The sequence below is a fragment of the Nematolebias whitei genome, chromosome 20, assembly GCF_014905685.2.
Source record: "Nematolebias whitei isolate Nwh7 chromosome 20, NemWhi1, whole genome shotgun sequence".
Taxonomy (NCBI): Eukaryota; Metazoa; Chordata; class Actinopteri; order Cyprinodontiformes; family Rivulidae; genus Nematolebias; species Nematolebias whitei.
The window spans coordinates 14,250,525-14,272,948 of NC_056517.1; the positions used below are offsets into that span (position 1 = coordinate 14,250,525).

At 41.7% G+C, this 22,424-nt stretch overlaps 1 protein-coding gene across 1 annotated transcript in view; it reads left to right on the forward strand.

The window, feature by feature from the left end:
• The window catches only part of LOC119426845 (partitioning defective 3 homolog), a gene marked incomplete in the record, with an annotated part of 408,661 nt that extends 403,564 nt beyond the window's left edge, over positions 1–5,097 (forward strand). Inside the window, 2 exon segments of the mRNA XM_037694428.1 lie at positions 4,829–4,968; positions 5,089–5,097. Coding sequence (XP_037550356.1) covers positions 4,829–4,968; positions 5,089–5,097 — 149 coding nt within the window.
• Positions 5,098–22,424: the final 17,327 nt, after the last annotated feature.

The window sequence follows — 22,424 nt, forward strand, 5'->3', positions numbered from 1 at the left end:
TATTATTATTATTATTATTATTATTATTATTATTATTATTATTATTATTATTATTATTATTATTATTAGGGGACAGAGCTTTTTCTGTTGCTGCTCCAGGACTGTGGAACAATCTCCCTCTTCCCATCAGACAAGCCCCTTCACTGTCCAGTTTTAAAACTCTTAAAAACAAATTTTTACTCACTGGCTTTTAGCACACACTGAATTTTGCTCTGCACTGTTTTTTTTATTTATTTTTTTATCTTAATGTTTTAACAACTTTTTTTATGTGTTTAAATGTTCTTGATTTTATATGTACAGCACTTTGTGGCAGCTGTGGTTGTTTTAAAGGGCTTTATAAATAAAGCATTGTTATTATTATTATTATTTATTTATTTATTTGTTTATTTCAACTGCTTCCTTCTTCAGGGGTTGCCACAGCAAACTAACTCACACGAAGACTTGGCGATTGCTTTAACGCCAGATGCCCTTCCTGACACAACCACAGACCACCGAGCTACCACAGCCCTCTGTGTGGAGCAGAGAGCTGCCATCTAGGGTGCCCAGGGGAGCAGATGGTGGGGTTAATGGTCTTGCTCAAGGGCCCAGGGTGGGGCAAATGAGGGTGGAGGCAGGCGTGGGTGTCTCACCTTTCCCACCCACATTTTGATGTTGTTGTTCTGGGGAGTTGAACCAACAACCTTCCCATCACAGGCCCACCTTCTCTAACACCATACCCCCTCATATGTTGTAAACTGCAGGGAAATCAGTGTTCTTTGCATATGAAAGTTTTAAGCAAAACTCTTACATGATCTGCCAAGATGGCCACGCTCTCGGGAGCCGCAACTTCACAGGCTCCTGGTGCGATCCCAGTTTTTAGGAGTTTTGAAATTGACTCCAGACCTGACTCTGCACGCTTTATGCATTAGAATTATAGCCGAACCAAACTGATGAGAATAAGAGTGGAGTTACCATGGAATACAGCAGCGATCAGCAACAATCTCAATTCGGCAGAATGTAGGGCTGGACAATAATTTGATACTGATATATGTTGCAATGTACTTTTATTCAATAACAGTGATATGAGTTTTAAGCACATTTTCGATATTTTAATATGATTACAGAGTTTCACTGACACATTTCTTTTTCTATTCGGGTTGAAGCGGCCACTTCATTTTCAACCCGGACAGAAAAAGGTGTGGCACAACTACGTAAGTGTGTGATGACATAGATGTTACGCAGAGCTCAAGTCCAGAAGGTGTTAGTGGTACCAGGCTAGGCTAATCTCTAATGAGCATTAAGTTTTCGCTTTAAAATGAATGCCTATGACCGTCTGAATGTGACTGAACAAGCTTTCACAAGCAAAGAGAAAGCAGATGGCATAATAGATAAGAGAGGAAAGACTAGGCGGTTTGGAAGTGATTCAGCAGAAGTTTACTGCACATGTTAGGTTATGTTGTTGTTTAAAGTTAAAATTATTAATATTGACAAAGTTGAGAGTTTTATGTTTATTTGATGGTGATTTCAAATTTCTTTGAAGGCTAAATACAATTAAAAGGTGAACATTAATTTATTTGTACAGTTTGTACAGTTTTTCAGAAACTTTTATGTTGTTTACATCGATATCGAATTATATTGTTATCGACCGCAATTAAGAAATATATTGTGATAAAAGTTTTGGCCATATCGTCCAGCCCTAGCAGAATGCAGATCTTAAAGTCGCCTACATGGAAGCTTCAGCAAGGGCGCCCAAACGAGAAGGCGCTGCTCCTGGCTGAAGAAGCGAGGTTGCTGGATGGGGGTGCTAATAAGGCTAAAAGCTAACGCTAAGGCTGGCAGACTTGGGACCCTGTGTACACAATTTCGTTCCATCACATGTACCACATGTGGTGCGTATGACAAATAAAGAAACTTTGACTTTTATCTGTTGATCCTTAGAAATGTGTTTGGGTGTAAATCTAAGCTTTTACCATTTCAAATTCAGATCAATATCAGCAAAACTGATTGAGTTAAAGCCATTTTTGCAATTGCTGAAGTCAGTTAGCAATGACATCCATTCTGAGATAGGATGTCTCCAAAAGTTAATCCTTTATAGATGCACATCCAATGAGTACTTGGTGCAAGTTTCATTAAAATCCAACTAGTGGTTCATTAAATATTTTAACAGACAGACACACGTGAACACAGGCGGATACATTATGGTGTGCCTTTGCTTACCATTAAACACATTCTTGGGAATATGAGGTATATGTTAGGTGGTAACTTTGTTCAGTGATTCATTTTGTGTCGATAAACATTTTAGATGGATGGATGGATGGATGGATGGATGAATGGATGGATGAATGCATGGATGGATGGATGGATGCTTTATTATCCCCAAGGGGATATTTGTCTTGGACATTTTATGTTCTGATAGGGTACACCCCTGACAGGACCAACACAGAGACACATGAAAACATCAACCATTCATGTGCACACACACACACACACACACACAAAAGCTTTAATTAGAGTCTTTAATGAACTTTTGCCTAATAACTTGTTCCTGGATTGTGGGAGAAAACCCGAATACCTGGAGAAAACCCTGCATGTTTGAGGAGAACATGGAAACACACGTTTGAAACCCAGAGCAATCTGATTGTGAGGCAACAGTGCTAACCAGATATGTCATCATGCAGCACCAGTTTGTCCATATTCTCACAGATGCACACCTAGATTGGAGATTGGACACTGTGGTTCAACATCTAAGTGTGGTGGGGGAAGCTGGCAACAAGCTGCCAACCTTCTGATTGTCAGACTAATGCTCTTGCTCATGAGCCCAGTAAATCTCAAACAAATTGCTTTGCACAGCTGATGTCTAAAGAGTTCACAAAGATTCTGCCATTGAGTAAATATTTTTATTTTAGTCTGTGTATGACAAAAGTTGTGTAGCTTTGTGATTCAGATTAACTGAATAATTGTTGCAGTTGATTCTACTGCACAACCCTTTTTCACCTGTAAGAACATAAAAGACCCTGACATGACTCACTGAGTTTGAAAGGAAAACTTTGAAGGGTTGTCACCGGAAAAGTGTTGAAAGAATGTGCCGATCAGCTCTGCGAGGTGCTGGCAGACATCTTTAACACCTCACTTACCCTGGAGACAGTTCCCACCTGCCTGAAGACTGCCACCATCATCCCAGTCCCAAAAAGCTCTACAGTGACTGGTCTGAATGACTATCGGCCAGTGGCCCTCACCCCGATAGTCGCTAGATGCTTTGAAAAACTGGTCATGACTCACATCAAAACAAATATCAACATCAACAAGGACCCTCATCAGTATGCATACCGTTAGAATCGATTAACAGAGGACGCGATCTCCTCTGTGGTCCACACTGCGCTCAATCACCTGGAGCAGAAAGACACTTACGTTGTATGCTCTTTGTGGACTTCACATCCGCCTTCAACATCATGATCCCCCAAACCCTGATGGACAAACTATTCACACTAGGACTAAGCCCTCCATTTGCAACTGGGTACTAGACTTCTTAACAAGCAGACCACAGTCTGTGAGGATCCACAACTTCTCCTCCTCCACCATAACCCTCAGCACTGGCTCTCCTCAGGGATGTGTGTTGAGCCCCCTCCTGTATACTCTGCTCACGTATGATTGTGCAGCTACCCATCCAGGCTGTCACATTGTAAAGTTTGCAGATGATACAGCGGTGGTGGGATGCATCACAAACAAAGATGAGTCCAGCTACAGGCAAGAGGTGGAACACCCGGAGAGCTGGTGCAAAGAGAATAACCTTCACATCAATGTGAAGAAGACATAGGAGATGATTGTGGACTTCAAAAGGAACAAACACACCTACACCCCCTTGAACATGAGAGGATCTGTGGTGGAAGTGGTCTCCAGCTACAAGTACTTGGGTGTACACATGAATGACAACCTCAGCTGGGGCAACAACACCACCAGCCTGATCAAGAAAGCTCATCGGAGACTTTACTTCCTCAGACGGCTGAGACGAGCTGGTCTGGGAAGCTCAGTCCTCACCTCCTTCTACAGGTGTTCAGTGGAGAGCATCCTGTGCTCCAGCATCAACGTGTGGCATGGAGGCTGCACAGCTGCAGAAAGAAAAGCTTTGCAGAGAGTGGTGAAGGCTGCACAGAAGTCTGTTGGAGTCAGCCTCCCCACCATCACAGACATCTACACCTCCAGCTGTAGGAAGAGGGCTACCTGCATTATGAAGGACCCCACTCACACAGCAAACACACTTTTTGCCCCGCTCCCCTGAGGACGGAGGTTGAGGAGCATTAAATGAGAACCACTAGACTGAGAAACAGCTTCTACCCTGAGGCTGTTAGACTCATGAATCTTTAACGAGAATAATCACTGTGAAAAAATCACATCATGTTGCTGCTGATCTGTTTCATGTTGTGTTCATGCATGCTTATCTGCTCACACAGACTCATGTTCATGTTTGTGCTGATGTTCGACATAATGTTTGTATGCTATTAGTGCTTAGTGTATGTTTAGTTGATGTTTCTCTTATTTCATATCTTATTACTGTTTTTCTTATATTGTTGGATGTGACTGGGACCCTGTGTACATAATTTCGCTGTACCACATGTGGTGCGAATGACAATAACGAATCTCTGACTCTGACTCTCTGGCTAAAACTGTTGGGGTCACATTACTTTATAAATGGAACTGGTCGTTTATACTGTTCTACATGTTTTAATGCATTTAAATGTAATGCCAAAAAAAACAACTGTTATTTCTGGCTCCAAACCAACTTTACAAGAACTGGACCAAAAAAAAAAAAAAAAGGACTTGGTAATTTACTTTATTTTATTTTATTTCTCAGGTCCAGAGGGTCTTGGGTTCAGCATCACATCTAGAGATGTCCCTATTGGTGGAAGTGCTCCCATTTTCATCAAAAACATCCTTCCTCGAGGGGCTGCCATCCAAGATGGTCGACTGAAAGCAGGAGACCGACTGCTGGAGGTCAGGCAGAATCTGCAAACAACCTGAGAACACCAAACCGTTTTGTAGTGTTCAGGGAGGTTGTCAGATACTTCAGGGACTAATTGCTCCTTGGCTGATGTGGCTTTGTTTCACTTTCAGTCTTTGTAGAGCTTTTGTTAGAACGAGTCAAACTCCACATTTCCTACATCTGTTACCAGTTTAACCACAGCTGGAGTTTTTATTCAAATGTCATTAGTTAACATAATATTATGATTATATAGCAGTCAGACTGAAATAAAAGTCAGTTGTGCTCACTTTAGACAACATGAACTCTTGTTTAATCCCAGTTTCAGATGACATGGACTCTAAACTGAAAATTTCAATTCAACTCAGTGTATGGGCACTGAACAGAAACATTTGCATACATAAAAAGTAAGTTAATAACATTATTTATCTGAGGAGCAGACTGCTTTGAATTTAACTCCATTGCTGAACTCTCATCTTGAACAACCATGAAGGTGACAGTGGAAAGGAAAACCTCCCTCATGAGGAAGAAACTTTTATCAGAACCAGGCTCAGGACAAGCGACCATCTGCTTCAAATTTTAAGAGGACACATTTTTATACATACTGTATGTTGTTTACCCTATCTCCATCTGTGTGTTAGTGTATTTGTGTGCATATGTGTGCAGGTTAATGGAGTAGACCTGAGTGGAAAGAGCCAAGAAGAAGTGGTGGCTCTGCTTCGCGCTGCTCCCATGGGGGGGCTTGTGAACCTGTTGGTGCTTCGGCCTGAGGACTCCCTGCTGCCACGAGAAGTAGTCAGTACTCTGCTAACACATCCTTTTTTTATTCCCAATGTGTTCACTGCACCTTTCACGTTTGCAATACTTCCTTTAGCCACATTTCAGTTCAGATGGAAAATTTGCCACAATGTAAAACAAAATAAAACGGACAATGGTTGGTCTGTGCAGAGTCTTAACGATGTCTTTGGTGGTGATCTAAGACTGTATCAGACTTTTTCATTGTGCATGATAGGCTGTGAAGGGTACACAATTTCTGTAGTGAGGTTATAGTGGTTTGTCAATGGCCAACTGAGTCAGTCGGAATCAGAGATTCTTTATTGTTGTTCCACTACATGTGGTACATGTGGTGGAACAAAATTATGTACACAGGGTCCCAGTTACATCCAACAATAAAATGTAGAAGAACACAATGATAACATCTAAGATATGAACTAAGAAAAACATCAACTAAAAATACACTAAGCACTAATAGCATAAAAAAATTATGTCGAACATCAGCACAAACATGAGCATGAGTCTGTGTGAGCAGATGAGCACGCATGAACACATCGACATGAAACAGATCATTGGTTATGCACTGTAACCCCAGATTCTATGAGTATAGGCACAGCCATTTAAGGCTATCGCTAGTTGGTTTATCCCTTCGCGCGCAGCGCAGCACTGAAAACTTAAGTCCACGCCCACCTACTGTGTGGGCCTGACCCCCAGTCAATATAAATTACGGTGAGACCAGGTAATCAGCTCCCAAATAGCTTTTTTCTTCAGCCATTTAGGAACCAGTGAGGCCCAGAGCTTAAAGGGCTGCACCTATACTCATAGAATCTGGGGTTACAGTACGTAACCAACGTTCTATTTTGTATAGGTTTCGCCCTTTAAGGCTATCACTAGTGGCTTAAAGGCGAAGCAGGCTGTAGTCTATGCCTCACTGGGTCCACTCAGACACAACATGAAGCACCTGCTTGCACAAAAAACATTTTATCACTCAGCCTTCTATGTGCTTAATTATGCGCTGCGTAATTGCGTTCTCCATGCGCAGCAGCGCACCGAAGAAAAGATCTCTGGAGAGGAAAAGAGGCTGAAATAGCAGACCAGCTGCTGTGAATAGGAACAACGGAGGATACGAATTGTAACAGTGTAACGATGAACAGAGTAGACCAACAGCTCCTCAGGATGAACCGATTAATAACAATAAAATCAGCAGTCATGAACTTGTGACTGATAATAAATATCTCACACTGTATTAAAAAAATACAATGAGAGGAGACATTGCCCTCATCCCGGCAGACCCAGTCTGTGGATATTCCAGCCGCAGCACGTGCGGCGCACCAGCTACACACTCGGGGTGAGGACGGATCAGATAGTCACATTTACGCACAGAGGTGGTGCGCCGAGTTCTTGTCTTCTCCTCCTCTCCAAATATTGTCCCTCCCCAGCATGGCCGCGCACTGAAAAACACCCCCTCTCTCCTCCTCTCAGACCCCCGAAACAGAAACGATAATTTATTCAACAGAATAAATTCCCTGTGGACAGTGCACATTACGCACAAAAACGTCTCCAATCTCTACCCAGCGCATGCACACATCAGCAGGTGTCTGAACTCCTGGTACATTTCAGACATAATAAATAAAAAAAGCATACTGTAAAAAAAAAAAAAAAATACAAAAAGAGAAATGTTTGATGTTATTCACATTATATGTCACATTTAAAAACAACGGAGCTAATTTTTCAAAATAACAACAGCAATCAAAATGTCAAAGAGACAGTCCAATTTACTTTAATTTAAAAAAAATGAATGGATGGATGGATGGATGGATTGATTGATGGCAGAGAAACGCTACCAACAGACTACAGAGAATTGAAGCCTTCAGGTGTTTCAAATGGTGCCACGAGACTGGAGCAAGTGCGGAGAAGAGTTCAGCTCAGAACCGTGAAGTGAAGGGAGGGAGGAGCGGGGTTTAGGATACCTGACAGAATCAGAACTGTTGCACACAACCTGCTGGTCCTCTCCAAAATAATAATTTGATTAAGTGTTTACAAATGTAGGTAAATGTTGATGTATAACAACTCGTTAAAATACACCAAATTGCAGGAAATGGCATCCTTGTTATTCAAAATTTTTTGTGAGAGGATACACAGACACCTGGGAGGAAGTGATTCCAGGTGTTCAGCTTGCTGTAACAGCAAGTCTATAAACAAGCAACAGAGGAGAAAGGTTGCCCTCTAGTAAGAGAACCCCTAGAAATCACTGGATGTAACAAGTGTCAAGTCACAACAAAAGTCATCTCAGGGCACTGAAGAGAGACCTTCACAAACATTAAAAAAGCCAATTAGTAAAGTTCTGTATCTAAGAACGCAGCAGACTCATTGAATCTTCACTTCATCGCAGTCTCCCATCCAGAGCAAGCACAAAGGAGAGAGTGGAAAGGAAAAACTCCCTTTAAACCAGAAGAAATCTCCAGCAGAACCAGGTTCAGGACAAGCAGCCATCTGCTTTGTCAGGCTGGGTTTGAGAGGAACAGGAAGTAGAAACAAACAGAATGGCAGGTCCAGAATGGAGACAAGCAGGCCCCTCTCTAGGAAGAAAGACAAAAAAACATGTTAAGATAGAAAAAATTACAAATACAAATTAAAGCTGCAAGCAGTGTTGAAGGCTCTTGCAGCCAAGCGCTGCTTCAGCCATATGGCGACCGCAGGAGTTCCTTGCATGACCCTTTGACCCAAAATGGCCAACCTCCTGTTGGGTTCAGGGCATACAGAAACAATTACAAATACAGAATATTCATTTGTATTCATTTGTAGCTATTCAATTGATGAAATGAGGTCAATTTGTCCTCCAGCAGTCTAAGCCTATAGCAGCACAACTAAGGAATAGCTCAGGAAACCCAAGCCAACCCTAATTATAGGATTTATCAAAAAGGAGAGTCTTAAGCCCAGTCTTAAAACTGGACAATGTGTCAGCCTCATGGACAGAAATTGGAAGTTGGTTCCACAAGAGAGGAGCCTGATAACTGAAAGATCTTCCTCCCATTCTGCTTTTGGAAACGCTAGGAACCACAAGTAAACCTGCAGTCTAAGAGTGAAGTGCTCTGTTAGGAAAATATAGTACAGTAAGATCTGTAATATAAGATGGAGCTAGGTTGTTGAGAGGTTTGTAGGTTAGAAGTAATATTTTGAATTCAATTCTGGATTTGACAGGGAGCCAATGGAGAGAAGTTAAAACTGGAGAGATATGATCTCTCTTACTAACTCCAGTTAAGACTCTGGCAGCAGCATTTTGGATTAATTGAAGACTGAAGACAAGGTGTGAAGAGATCTTTTTTTCTAATGCCACTACCCTTTCCTCGTGGCTTTGTCCCTTTTTCTATCTAAAAAATGTATTCTGAATAGGAATAAGAAGGCCGCGCTTTTTAGCAGCAGCTTCGTGCACGCATCTTTCGGACGGCTGTACGTACATGTTCTCATTGTATCTCGGTGCAATGATAATAAAGCTTATTCTAATTATGACTTTTTAAAGAAGTATTTGGACACCCAGATAACAAACCGTTGTAATAGTCCAGTCTAGATGTGATAAATGTACAAACCAGTTTTTCTGCATCATTTTTAGATAAGATGTTTCTAATTTTAGCAATATTACGCAGGTTGAAGAAGGCAATTCTAGTAACATTTTTAATGTGGGGGTTAAAAGACATGTCCTGATCACAAATAACACCAAGATCTTTAACATTAGAACTGGAGGCCAGATTAATGCCATCCACATAATTACAGATTTTACCATATACAGACACAACTGGCAGCATCTCCACACTGCATAGAGACACTTTAAAAAGAGGATGCACACATTAGTAAACTTTGTTATATTTACACACAGGCAGACAGTGACACATGCACAGACACACACATACACACACACTTCTGAGACACGCATTCAACATACAGGGTGACTTTGGCTGTCGTGCAACAGATGGCGAGGCTACTGCCCTTGTCCAGTCTGCGCTCAGCGGCTCTGACAGTGGACTCTGGTGTCACGGCGCCTCAGCAGAGCAGAAAAAAGTTTTATGCCATCTTCACTTCTTCCCATAATACTCAGCCAGGCACCGAGGTTGGTAACCCTGCCATAATCGCTGTTCAACCTGTACAATAATGAACACTTCAGACAATTTACTGAAGAAATACTTCTACAGTTATTTTTTTTTCACTATTTTCTAATTCCTGTTAAGTAGTAAAATGGATACATTTGATTTTTTCTTTATGTTAAATGGTAAATGTACTGTACTTAGATAGCGCCTTTCTATCTTATGGAGATACTCAAAGCGCTTTACACTACAATCTGTGCCTCATTTATCCATTCATACAGCACTCAACTAGATCTCTACAAAGCTAACTGAACAAATCATTCTAAAGAGACTAATCAGAGCTTTATCACATGTATACTCCAATGGGACACATCGGAGGCAACGAGGGGTTCAGTGTCTTTCCCAGGGACACTTCGGCATGTGACTGCTGATGGATTCAAACCCCTAACTCTTGCATTGGAGGACGACTGCTCTAACCACTCAGCCACAGCCGCCCCATGAAAGAAGTGGCAAGAAAATTCTGTTTTTTAAACTCCGGAGGTTTTAATCATCTCATTTATGGAAAATCTTTTATTCTTTCTGTGGCTCTAGGCCTAATTCTTGCTGCTTCAGAGCAGTGTACCTATCACAACTGGGTCCTCCCTAACCTGCCCCCCCCCCCCCCCCATATCATTAAACTTTTTCAACATGTAACACTCAGATAGGAAGACAAAAACAAACTTGCATTTCTCTTTTACATTATTTACGAATAAAGTATGTCAAAGGGAGAAAGGCAGTCTATACTGGAATTGTCTCTGTGTGTGTGCTGGGGGGGGGGGGGGGGGGGGGGGGTGTTAAGGCTCCCACAGACTCAAGTGTACTGTGAGCCATGCGGACACTGCACACGCTGTCTGCAGACAGTTGAGACTTAATACTCGAGCATACACCCTGATGGGCTGCAGCCCAGCTCCACAGACAAGGGGCGTTTACGTTTGGGACAAATTGAGGTCGCCGATTGGTTACTTGCTGACTGACGGCGGTCCTGGGTAGATGCAGCTGGCAGCCCAGGAGCAGCAGTAGCGGTGTTCTGTGTTTGTATGTTGTTAATAAAAAGTTCTAAAAAAAAAACAGGGAGTGCTGGCCCTGCAGCCCACACATCAGACCGGCTCACTGGAAAATCTCTAGACCCTCCTGCAGCCATGCCGGGCCTGATTTTAATTCTCTTGTTCTCTTCCTGAGGGCGGCTGTGGCTGAATGGTTAGAGCAGTCGTCCTCCAATGCAAGAGTTGGGTGTTTGAATCCACCTGCTGTCACATGCCGAAATGTCCCTGGGCAAGACACTGAACCCCTCATTGCCTCCGATGTGTGTCTCATTGGTGTATGAATGTTATGAAGCTCTGATTAGTCTCTTTAGAATGATTTGTTCAATTAGATTTCTAGAGATCTAGTAGAATGCTGTATGAATGGGTAAATGAGGACACAGATTGTACAGAGCGGTTTGAGTATCTTGATCAGATAGAAAGGCGCTATATAAGTACAGTCCATTTACCATTCCTTCATTTCTCACAATTTCAGTCATGGCGTCAACAGACAAAGAGGAAGAGATCGCTTGCCTCTTTAAAAAAAGAGAAAAGAAAAGAAAAGGCTATTAAACCAGACCAGGGATGAAGAAGGGGAAATTAATACGTTCATGTCGCATACAAAACAGTCAAGCAGTTTATTGTGCGACACAGAGTACGCATATGCGGTCATAAAAATGTATATTTGCGAAGACATAGCTTGACGTCGTCCGCTTCAAGTCCGCGTTGAGTCCACTTCAGGTACGCGCAGACCTCTGCAGAGTGAAATATGCCCGAGTATGTGGCGGCCTTTAGTCAGTCATGAGCTGGGCATATTTTAAAACAACACCACAAATGTAAAAGTGCTTTGTGGGATATTTTACCCACAATATGGCCTTGATTAGTCCCGTATGCTTGAGAACCTTAATAACGTTGTCCATAACTGCCCGTACATCGTGTTGTGACCCTGCATGAACTACACATTTTACTTCTATTAGGCTTGCAGAACAAATGGGCTCATGCAGCCTCAGATATGACACTGACAACCACATAAGAGCAATTAAACACTACACTAAAATTCTCTCTTTATGATCATATCACTCTTGTCGCTGATTCATTAAGTAGCTGTATCTGCCAAGCAATGAGAATCCTAATTGCACAATTAACTGTGGCCTCTGATTGATGTGACAGTTGAATTTATGTCACATACGACTGCTATGGACCGTGTCGACAAAAGTGGGACGATACAAGTGAAAATTATAGTAGACTAATGGCCTGTTTCATAAGCATCAGCCCCACTGGCATGGTTTAACATCCTCCTTGCGTGGTTTTACCACTGGACTGTAACTGAACCATCGAGGCAGGGCTTTTAGTTTTTGGTGGAATAGCTAAGATACAAAGCTGTGGAAAAGAAATAAAAGTGCTGGTCCAAGGAAATTGTTCCATAAATGGAAAACAAACCTTATTTGTTTGTTCTGTCTCTTTCAAGTCATGGCATTAATGATCAGTGTTGTTGCTCATTCTTTCAACTGTGCCACGTAAAAAAAAAAAAAAAAACATTTCTTGTTGTAGCAACAACAACAAAATGTTAATTTTCAAGTACTAAAGTTGGAAGGCAAATCAAACATCTAAAACCACATTGATTTTTTTTTAGATATTTGTAAATTCATTGATAACAAACCATTTCTTTTGAAACACAGAAACTGAACACAAATTTGTGAAGTCAAAGCCAAGTTTAATCTTCTTCAGTAATTTATTTTGTATCATTTCTTACACCCTTTAGTGCATTAGCAGTGTTGGATTCAGATGATAAACATCCTGGCTTATTTCTCAAGTGCTGATAAGTGGTGCTTTCTGCAACTTTGCCAAGAAAGTCATTGTTGGAGTTAATATAATTAGATGTCTCTTGGAGTATATTCCTTCGTGGATGATGTAATGAGCAGCAACTTCCTTAAATAAGGTGAAAAAAGGGATGAATATTTCTTCAGAGTTTTTCAAGCAATTGATTTATATAAGAGAAGGTAACTGAGGAAAATATATTGCCATAATAAAAACTGGCCAACAGCTTGAGGTGATGTGTCATTTTTAGTGCACCTAGATGCTGCAAAATGTGGTTCCTATTCTCACTTTTCATTTTACTTTGTACAGTGGTTTAAAAACAGACCAGCTGCTCGCATATAATCGGATGTCATCAGCAAATAGCTGACTAATGTCATGACATTGCTAAATCAGTTCCAAGAATACAGCTGGCGCTCAGGGTAGAGTAAATTATAGGAAGTGTACGGATGATTCAGAGTGGTGTAAATTTGCAGACTGCAGTTGTTGGAAATCTTTGACCATAAAAGAATTAAAAGCTGTTTGGCAGCAATAGAGGCATTTTTCAGGACAAGTTCACTTCATTTTACAGCTGCACACTGCCTCTGAAGTGACAAGTGCATTGTTATGTGTTTCCAGTGTGTTCGTATTGCACTAAAATTTTCCAAAGCATGGGAAATGTAATCAAAACTGTAATAAAGGGCACAAATCATATTAGCACTGAGGCACCATTATTACTAATAGCTAATTTTTATTTTGTTTTTGCCACAATTATTTGATCTCCTCCCACAACTTTGAACAAACCCTTACAGAACTCTACACTATAACATACAGTATGTCTCCATTGAGGTTAATGTGCTGACTTTCGATGTACATTGTCCATCCATCCATTATCTTTACCCTATTCTTCCTTTTTGAGTCATGGGGGTCCATAGGTGTTGCACAGTTATTGAATCAAGTGTTTACATATGTAGGTAAACATAGATGTTTAACGACTCGTTAAAATACACCAGAATGCAGGAACTGTCAGTGTATTCAAACATTTTCAATAAAGTAGAAAGTATCTACCCCCCACCCACACCCACACACACACACACACATTACAAATGCTTCTGACACCAATGCAGGGGTCACTGGTGCCCATAACCAGCCTTCACTGTACGACAGGTGGGGGACACCTGGATATGTCTCCAGTCCATCACAGGGACACATAGAGACACAGAGACCATTAGACAGATAGAGACCATTCACTCTCTCACTCTCACCTAGGGACAATTAAGAGTTACCGATCCTGTTTTTGGTCTGTGGGAGGAAACTGGAGTACCCAGAGAAAACCCATGCATGCACGGAGAGAGCATTCAAACTCCACCCAGAAAGGTCCCGGACCACGTGTCAGGGAAGTTTGATCAAGGTTTATGGATGTTTTTTAACTACTATGGCTAAGAATGTTAACTGCCCATGAATCATCTGTTTGAGTTACCAGAGAGTTATTTTCTCTCTTAGAGCTGAAGGAGAGCAGATTTGATCCTGCATGTGCAGCTGGATGGCCAAAAGATGATCAGTGTCTGCCTGTGAGCTGTGAGAGCTGATAAGCTTATAAAAACTATTTGCGCATGCTGCCCAAGGCAGATTCTAGTGACTGGGCTCCATGCATGTAAAACTTCTGTACATCTGTGTAACCTGTTGTGAAAATAAGTGCTATGTGATGCCATTGTATGTTCCCATACAATGGCGAAATTAGTTCTCTGCATTTAATCCATCACACCTGGGATACACCCAGGTAGAAGCAGTGGGCAGCTATGTAAGTGCCTGGGGAGCAATTAGGGATTAGGTGTCTTGCTCAGAGACACCACAACATGTGGGAATACAGGTCCTTCTAAAAAAATTAGCATATTGTAATAAAGGTCATTATTTTCCATAATGTAATGATAAAAATTAAACTTTCATATATTTCAGATTCATTACACACCAACTGAAATATTTCAGGTCTTTAATTGTTTTAATACTGATGATTATGGCATAAAGCTCATGAAAACCCAAAATGCCTGTCTCAAAAAATTAGCATATCATGAAAAGGTTCTCTAAACAAGCTATTAACCTAACCATCTGAATCAACGACGTAACTCTAAACACCTGCAAAAGATTCCTGAGGCTTTTAAAAACTCCCAGCCTTGTTCATTACTCAAAACCACAATCATGGGTAAGACTGCCGACCTGACTGCTGTCCAGAAGTCCATCATTGACACCCTCAAGCAAGAGAGTAAGACACAGAAAGAAATTGCTGAACGAATAGGCTGTTCCCAGAGTGCTGTATCAAGGCACCTCAGTGGGAAGTCTGTGGGAAGGGAAAAGTGTGGCAGAAAACGCTGCACAACGAGAAGAGGTGACCGGACCCTGAGGAGGATTGTGGAGAAGGGCCGATTCCAGACCTTGGGGAACCTGCGGAAGCAGTGGACTGAGTCTGGAGTAGAAACATCCAGAGCCACCGTGCACAGGCATGTGCAGGAAATGGGCTACAGGTGCCGCATTCACCAGGTCAAGCCACTTTTGAACCAGAAACAGCGGCAGAAGCGCCTGACCTGGGCTACAGAGAAGCAGCACTGGACTGTTGCTCAGTGGTTCAAAGTACTTTTTTCGGATGAAAGCAAATTTTGCATGTCATTCGGAAAGCAAGGTACCAGAGTCTAGAGAAAGACTGGGGAGAAAGAAATACCAAAATGCCAGAAGTCCAGAGTGAAGCACCCACAGTCAGTGATGGTCTGGGGTGCTAAGTCAGCTGCTGGTGTTGGTCCACTGTGTTTTATCAAGGGCAGGGTCAATGCAGCTAGCTATCAGGAGATTTTGGAGCACTTCATGCTTCCATCTGCTGAAAAGCTTTATGGAGATGAAGATTTCATTTTTCAGCACGACCTGGCACCTGCTCACATTGCCAAAACCACTGGTAAATGGTTTACTGACCATGGTATTACTGTGCTCAATTGGCCTGCCAACTCTCCTGACCTGAACCCCTTAGAGAACCTGTGGGATATTGTGAAGAGAAAGTTGAGAGACGCAAGACCCAAAACTCTGGATGAGCTTAAGGCCGCTATCGAAGCATCCTGGGCCTCCATAACACCTCAGCAGTGCCACAGGCTGATTGCCTGCATGCCACGCCGCATTGAAGCAGTCATTCATGCAAAAGGATTCCCGACCAAGAATTGAGTGCATAACTGAACATGATTATTTGAAGATTGGCGTTTTTTGTATTAAAAACACTTGTCTTTCATTGGTGGGATGAAATATGATAATTTTTTGGGACAGGCAGTTTGAGTTTTCATGAGCTGTATGCCATAATCATCAGTATTAAAACAATTAAAGACCTGAAATATTTCAGTTGGTGTGCAATGAATCTGAAATATATGAAAGTTTCATTTTTATCATTACATTATGGAAAATAATGACCTTTATCACAATATGCTAATTTTTTTAGAAGGACCTGTAGCTGGGGATTTAAATTGGGACTTGCGGGTCCCGAGTCAGTTGCCCTACCTCTACCCCATCTCAGCTCCTCAAAACAGAAGAACAGAACAGAACAGAAAGTCTGCCTTTGCAAGTTTGCAAGTAAAACCAATTAAAAATCTTCTCTTGTCCTCGAGTGTGGCTTATTTGTGCAAGTAAAATGAATAGAGGATGTTTTTATCCAACACTGGGATTCAATCCAGCAACCTTTCCATATGTGGAGTAGGTACACATATGGGGTGCAATATTATAGGCAGAAACATGGGTGTGCTATGGGGTCTCCAGTTTCTCCTATTGTTGCCAACCTGTACATGGAGGAGGTAGAAAAGAGAGCCTTGACGTCCTTTTCAGGGACACCACCAAGTCATTGGTTCAGGTATGTTGACGACACCTGGGTTAAAATTAAATCTCAGGAAGTCCAACATTTTACTGACCACATCAACTCTGTGGATAAATACATCAAGTTCACACGAGAAGATGAAAAAAATGGCAAGTTGGCTTTCTTGGACTGTGAGGTCTCAGTCTCTGATAGAGGACATTTGCAGACTGAGGTGTACCGCAAACCCACCCACACAGACCAGTATTTGCAGTTTGACTCCCATCACCCTTTGGAGCACAAGTTAGGAGTCATCAGGACTCTGTATCACAGAGCAGACAGCGTCCCCACTAACTCAGGAGCCAGGCAGAAGGAGAAATCCCACACAAGACAGGCTCTAGAGCAATGTGGATATCCTAACTGGGCCTTCCTGAAAGCAGAGAAGAAACCCAAACAGGACTCCAGTCAGCCAACAGGTGAAAAGGAGGAACCCAGACTCAGACCAGTGGTCATTCCATATGTTGAGGGAGTATCAGAGAAACTGAGACGTTTATTCTCTAAAACGTCCCAGTGGCTTTTAAACCCCAAAATACATTACGGCAAAGACTGGTTCATCCCAAAGATCCAGTCCCCCGGCACAAACAGAGTAATGTTGTGTATGCTGTTCAGTGTCAGGAGGGCTGTGATCAGTCTTACATCAAGGAAACAAAACAGCCACTGGCCAAAAGGATGGCCCAGCACAGAAGATCAACATCATCAGGCCAGGACTCTGCGGTCTACACTCATCTCCAGGCCAGCAGTCACTCTTTCAGGGATGAAGATGTGCACATCCTGGATAGAGAGGAACGATGGTTTGAGAGAGGAGTAAAGGAGGCCATCTTTGTGAAAAGAAATTGTCCTTCGTTAAACAGGGGTGGAGGCCTACGTGTTCAACTGTCCCCCTCTTACAATGCTGTGATTGCTAGTATCACTCAGCCCTCTGTGAATAGTAAACAGCCATCAGTGTGCTAATGATCCATTGTTAGGCTGATGGTCCTTCTTGAGCATGTGATCAGCTGATTTTGGTTGTCAGCAGCAAAACTGGTTGATCCACTCTGAGAAGGTGCTATTTAAGAGACTGAGCTGAATACAGCACCTCAGACTGAGGAAGTCTCTCGGATGAGAGACGAAACGTTTCTACATTTTTTTGTTATTTTGCTTTGTTTTGTTTTTGAATGTCCAGAGGACCAGATTGAACTTTTTTGGATTTTTCTACCTGGATTATTGAGCATGCATCAGGATGCTTTGTCATAATTACAGCTAAAGCTGCCAAGTATGGTTGAAGACGATGCCAGCCCGGTTAACAACTTCTGAACGTGTCTCCTCGACGCCACCTGTTTTTGTTTAACACTTTTTAGCAGCTGTTTCTGTAATTATTCTCGCTGTCAGTGCATTGCAGCCTACGGGATATTACAGTGCAGCGAACACTGTGCTAAAACAATAAACACATACAAAGTAGTTAAAGACCACTTATGGAGTTAGTTACTCTCCCAAAGGGGATTCATAAATCTGATTTTTTACAAAACATTATAGGCTGTACATAAGCAAAATTAATTTGATTGACAAATCATCTAAAACGAGAGCTTGGAAACAGCTTTTCAGACAGTTGCCAGACACCCTTAGCACCCTTATTTTATTTTGTATGTTCTTTTTGATTAGATGTACATTTACCCTCTACCCAAAGGTGGAAGAGGGTGATAATGTTTCATCCTGTATCTGTGTTTTAGTGTTTGACTTTTATCAAAATATCTCAAGAACCAGTGAAAATGTTTTGGTTTTTTTTATGTAGAAATTAGGTCTTGACTTTAAGACTACAGGTGTCTAATGTCTGATGTCAACCTGATACAAGATGGTCTCCACAATTAAAGGCATTAGCAAACAAAACAAGCGGTATACCGACATCTCCCATTGCTGAGGGATTTGAGTTTGTAGTTTTTCAGATGGGTGATTTCTGGTCTGGAATTGAATAGGGAATGCAAGTAAACCTTAAAGTTTTTGGTGCAAGATATTCAAGTGTGTAGGAGTTAAACTGTGTATAAGAAGAGATATAATTTTATCCATCCATCCATCCATTTTCTTTACCCGTTTATTCCATTTTGGGTCACGGGGGTCGCTGGTGCCCATGTCCAGCAATCACTGTGCGAGGGGCGGGGTACACCCTGGACGGGTCGCAAGTCCATCACAAGGCCACATAGAGACAAACAAGACAAACAACCATTCACTCTCTCACTCACACCTAGGGACAATTTAGAGTTACCAATCAGCCTAACATGCATGTTTTTGGTCTGTGGGAGGAAACCGGAGTACCCGGAGAAAACCCACGCATGCACGGAGAGAACATGCAAACTCCACCCAGAAGGCCCCTGGACCGGGGTTTGAACCAGGGACCTGTTCGCTGAGAGGCAGCAGCTCTACCAGTTGCGCCACCGTGCTGCCTGATATAATTTTATGTTTTTATTTATTTATTTATTTATTTATTTGTTTGTCTGAGGCAGTGCAGAGTGATGGATTCTGGTGAGTGGAGAGAGTGATTTTATCCACGTCCAGGCACAAAGACAGAGCCAGAGGGTGGCCAGTGGTGGCCTAGCCCACCAAAGATTAATCATTGGCCACCCTAAGAGCCACCCAGTCATTTGGGTAATGCCTAGATACCAGAGGAGTGAACAGACCAAGACTATATGCAGACACTAACGAGGTGAAAGGACAAAACACCTGGAGTGATTGGGATTCGGGTCAGGTGTACACAGGAGCAGAAACATGAGCATGAGAAAAAACACGGAGGTGCATAATACACAGGACAAACAGAAAACCTCTCATTCACTAGTTTAGACTAACTGTGATCATGCAGAAGCTGCATGCACAATGAATGCAGCTGAGCCCTGCATCAGGGTTGCCAGATAAATTTAAAATGTCTTATTTACTCCCTCCTTTTTTGTGCACATGTTCAACAAACACAACACACACCTCATCTTGTTGACCTTCAAACAGAGATTGAAAGCGTGTTAGGAATTGTTTTTGTCTCCAAACCCCATGTGCCATTTTTCACCACTTTTATTGTCTGTCCAAACAGGTCTCACTTGTAAATGAGTCTTCAAGGCTCAATGTGACTTATATGTTTAAATAAAGGTTGAATGAATGAATCTTAGAATATCTTTACTCAGCACATATGACAGTTTAGGTCAAAATACTACTATTTTAAAGCCACAATACTGTAGTTCATAATTTCTTATCTGGCAACCCGACTGACATGGAAACTACATTGTTTTCATGTAAACCCACTCAGTTTTTGTTTATTACCCTCAATAAACAATGAAAAAACACTGTTTCCAGAGGTTGTTCTGTATAAACAGGGCCTTATAGTAGGTAGATCACTTTGACTTGGTCATTTTAAATGGAGCTCAGCATCCCTGCAGTAAAGTATTCCTTTAAAGCCTGGAACAGGCAAATGTGCACTCCATGACCTCATTGTACCTGCATTCATTTTTTAGGCTTAGATGTATTTAGTATTCAGATTCTTTGTAAGAAAATGTTGCGAGGATAAACACAGCCAAAGAAATTTGTGTTACAATACTTATCACGCATGCACCTCTTTTGTAATTACACCCATGGCTGATTTCTTTTAGCCCTTTTCAGATTAATTTCCAATGACCTTTATGTCACCAAATTGGGCCATGTGTGGAAAGAAGTTTCCAGCAGTGTTAATTGTTTTAGGCATTGATGTGCAGAGAACTCAGGTTTTTGTGTGAATAGAGGTAATTACAATTTATTTGCTCTCTCAGTTTCTCTCTCTCCTGCATCTCCCTGCGGATTTTTTTGTGGCACCGTTTTCCTGGCAGACACCTGCCACAGATTTCTTCTCAGCATGGAATAAGTTAAGTGAGGTATTCACAGAACTGGAAGCATTAATGTGCAGACGGGGCCTTGCTATACCAATTGTCTTTACGTCTTTCTTTTTCTGCCCATCTCCATTCGCCTGCTGGTGTCTCTGCAGAAATGGTCGCTCTGTTTCCTTCCTGTCTCGATCATGACTGGGTACTAGCTCATCACAGCGGTAATTAATGAAGAGCTTAATTGAATAATAGACTATGGCTTGATAGCTGAGTCAGAAAGGACAAAGGGAAGGGAAGGGAGCTTCTTTTGTTGAAGTTTTTCTGATAGTGGTGAGTCACTTGAGCTCAGAGAATAATGAATAACAATCTCTCAGCCTTTCCACAATAATATGGATTTATATTAAGTCATATTCTTTTGATGAGTACCTGAGCAAGCACTTAGCTTCCATGTATGCCATTTTGCATTTTTGCTGACGTACATAATATAAATTTATGTCACAGTTTGAATCCTATATTTACATCTTTGGCTTTATTTTTTTTTGTGGAAAAGTAAAATAAACACATTATTATTATTTTTGTTCACATGAACAATTGATATCTACACGTAAGTGAAAATAATATTTGACAAACACCGGGTTATTAATTTGTAGCCACATTTACACCTCATAACAATAGTTTATGTTCTCTTTCTTGTTGGGTTTGCCCATTCATTCATTCATTTTCAATACTTGCTTAATCCATTCTAAGGTCATGGGATGCTTATGCTTGTCTCCAACAGTAATTGAGCAGCAGGCAGGGTGCACCAGAACAGGAAGTGTTGCTCACTAGAGACAATTTAATACTGCCAATCAATCAAGCGTTTTTCAGCATAGGGAAGAAAGTAGATTTCCTGTAAAAAAATAAAAATAATAAAAAATAAATAAAAATAAAAAAGTAATAAACTACATTCATGGAAAGAACATGCAAACCACACAGAAAGGCCAGAACTGTCCTACTGTGGGACACCTGTGTTGGCCATGTTCATCCATCCATCCATTCATTCATCCATTCATCCATCTATTTAATGAGTGCTATGTGTCATCATCATTGTACTGTATGTTACCAAACAATGGTGAAATTAGTTCTCTGCATTTAACCCATTGCACCTGGGATACACCCAGGTAGAGCAGTGGGCAGCTATGTAAGCGCCCAGGGAGCAATTAGGGATTGGGTGTCTTGCTCAGAAACACCACAACATGTGGGAATGACTGGGGATCGAACCTGGGACTTTTGGGTTCCGGGTCGACTGCCCTGCCTCTACCCCATCTCAGCCCCCTTTGTCCTGTTGTATTTGTCTATCCATCCATTTGTCCATCCATGTGCACATGTGCGCTTCTGAAAGCGGCTGCCTGCCAAAGTTTCTGCCATTCTTTTTTATTTGCTTTTATGTAATTTTACCCTTTTCAAGTCTTGCTTGCACTGTATAGTGTGGTTTCAGTGGGAAGCTCAAGTATGCAGCTTTTTTTTAGGTACTTTTTGTCCTGTTTTTAATCGTGTTAAGAGTACTTCTTATCACTTTTATTATGACGACCCACCATCCTTGTGCATGCACGCGGGCACTATTGTTTACACCAGGGAACAGCTGATCAGTCTCCAACACAGCGGAGTCTTTGGACAAAAACATGAAATCCCTCAAGAGTTAAGAAGGAAATATTGGGGATTCAGAGCAGGAAAAAGACGACGTCTGGAAAAGAGGAAGTATAAACCCTACCCTCCATCTATTATTATGGGGAATGTCCGCCCACTGGTAAATATAATGGACAAACTAACGACACTCATGAGGAGCCAGCCTGTGTTTTGGGAGGCTTCATTGGTGTGTTTCACAGAGACTTGGCTGTGTGCCAATATTCCAGACTTTGCAGTGGATTTAGCTAGCTTTCACTGTTTGCCCGCAAACAAGAGGTGATGTTGGACCTCTCAGCAGCTTTTGATACTGTAGACCATCAGGTCCTAATCACTCATTTGGCTCAACAGGTTGACCTTCAGGGAGTTGTGCTCGAGTGGTTTAAGTCCTATTTAACAGACAGAACTTTCTCTGTTATG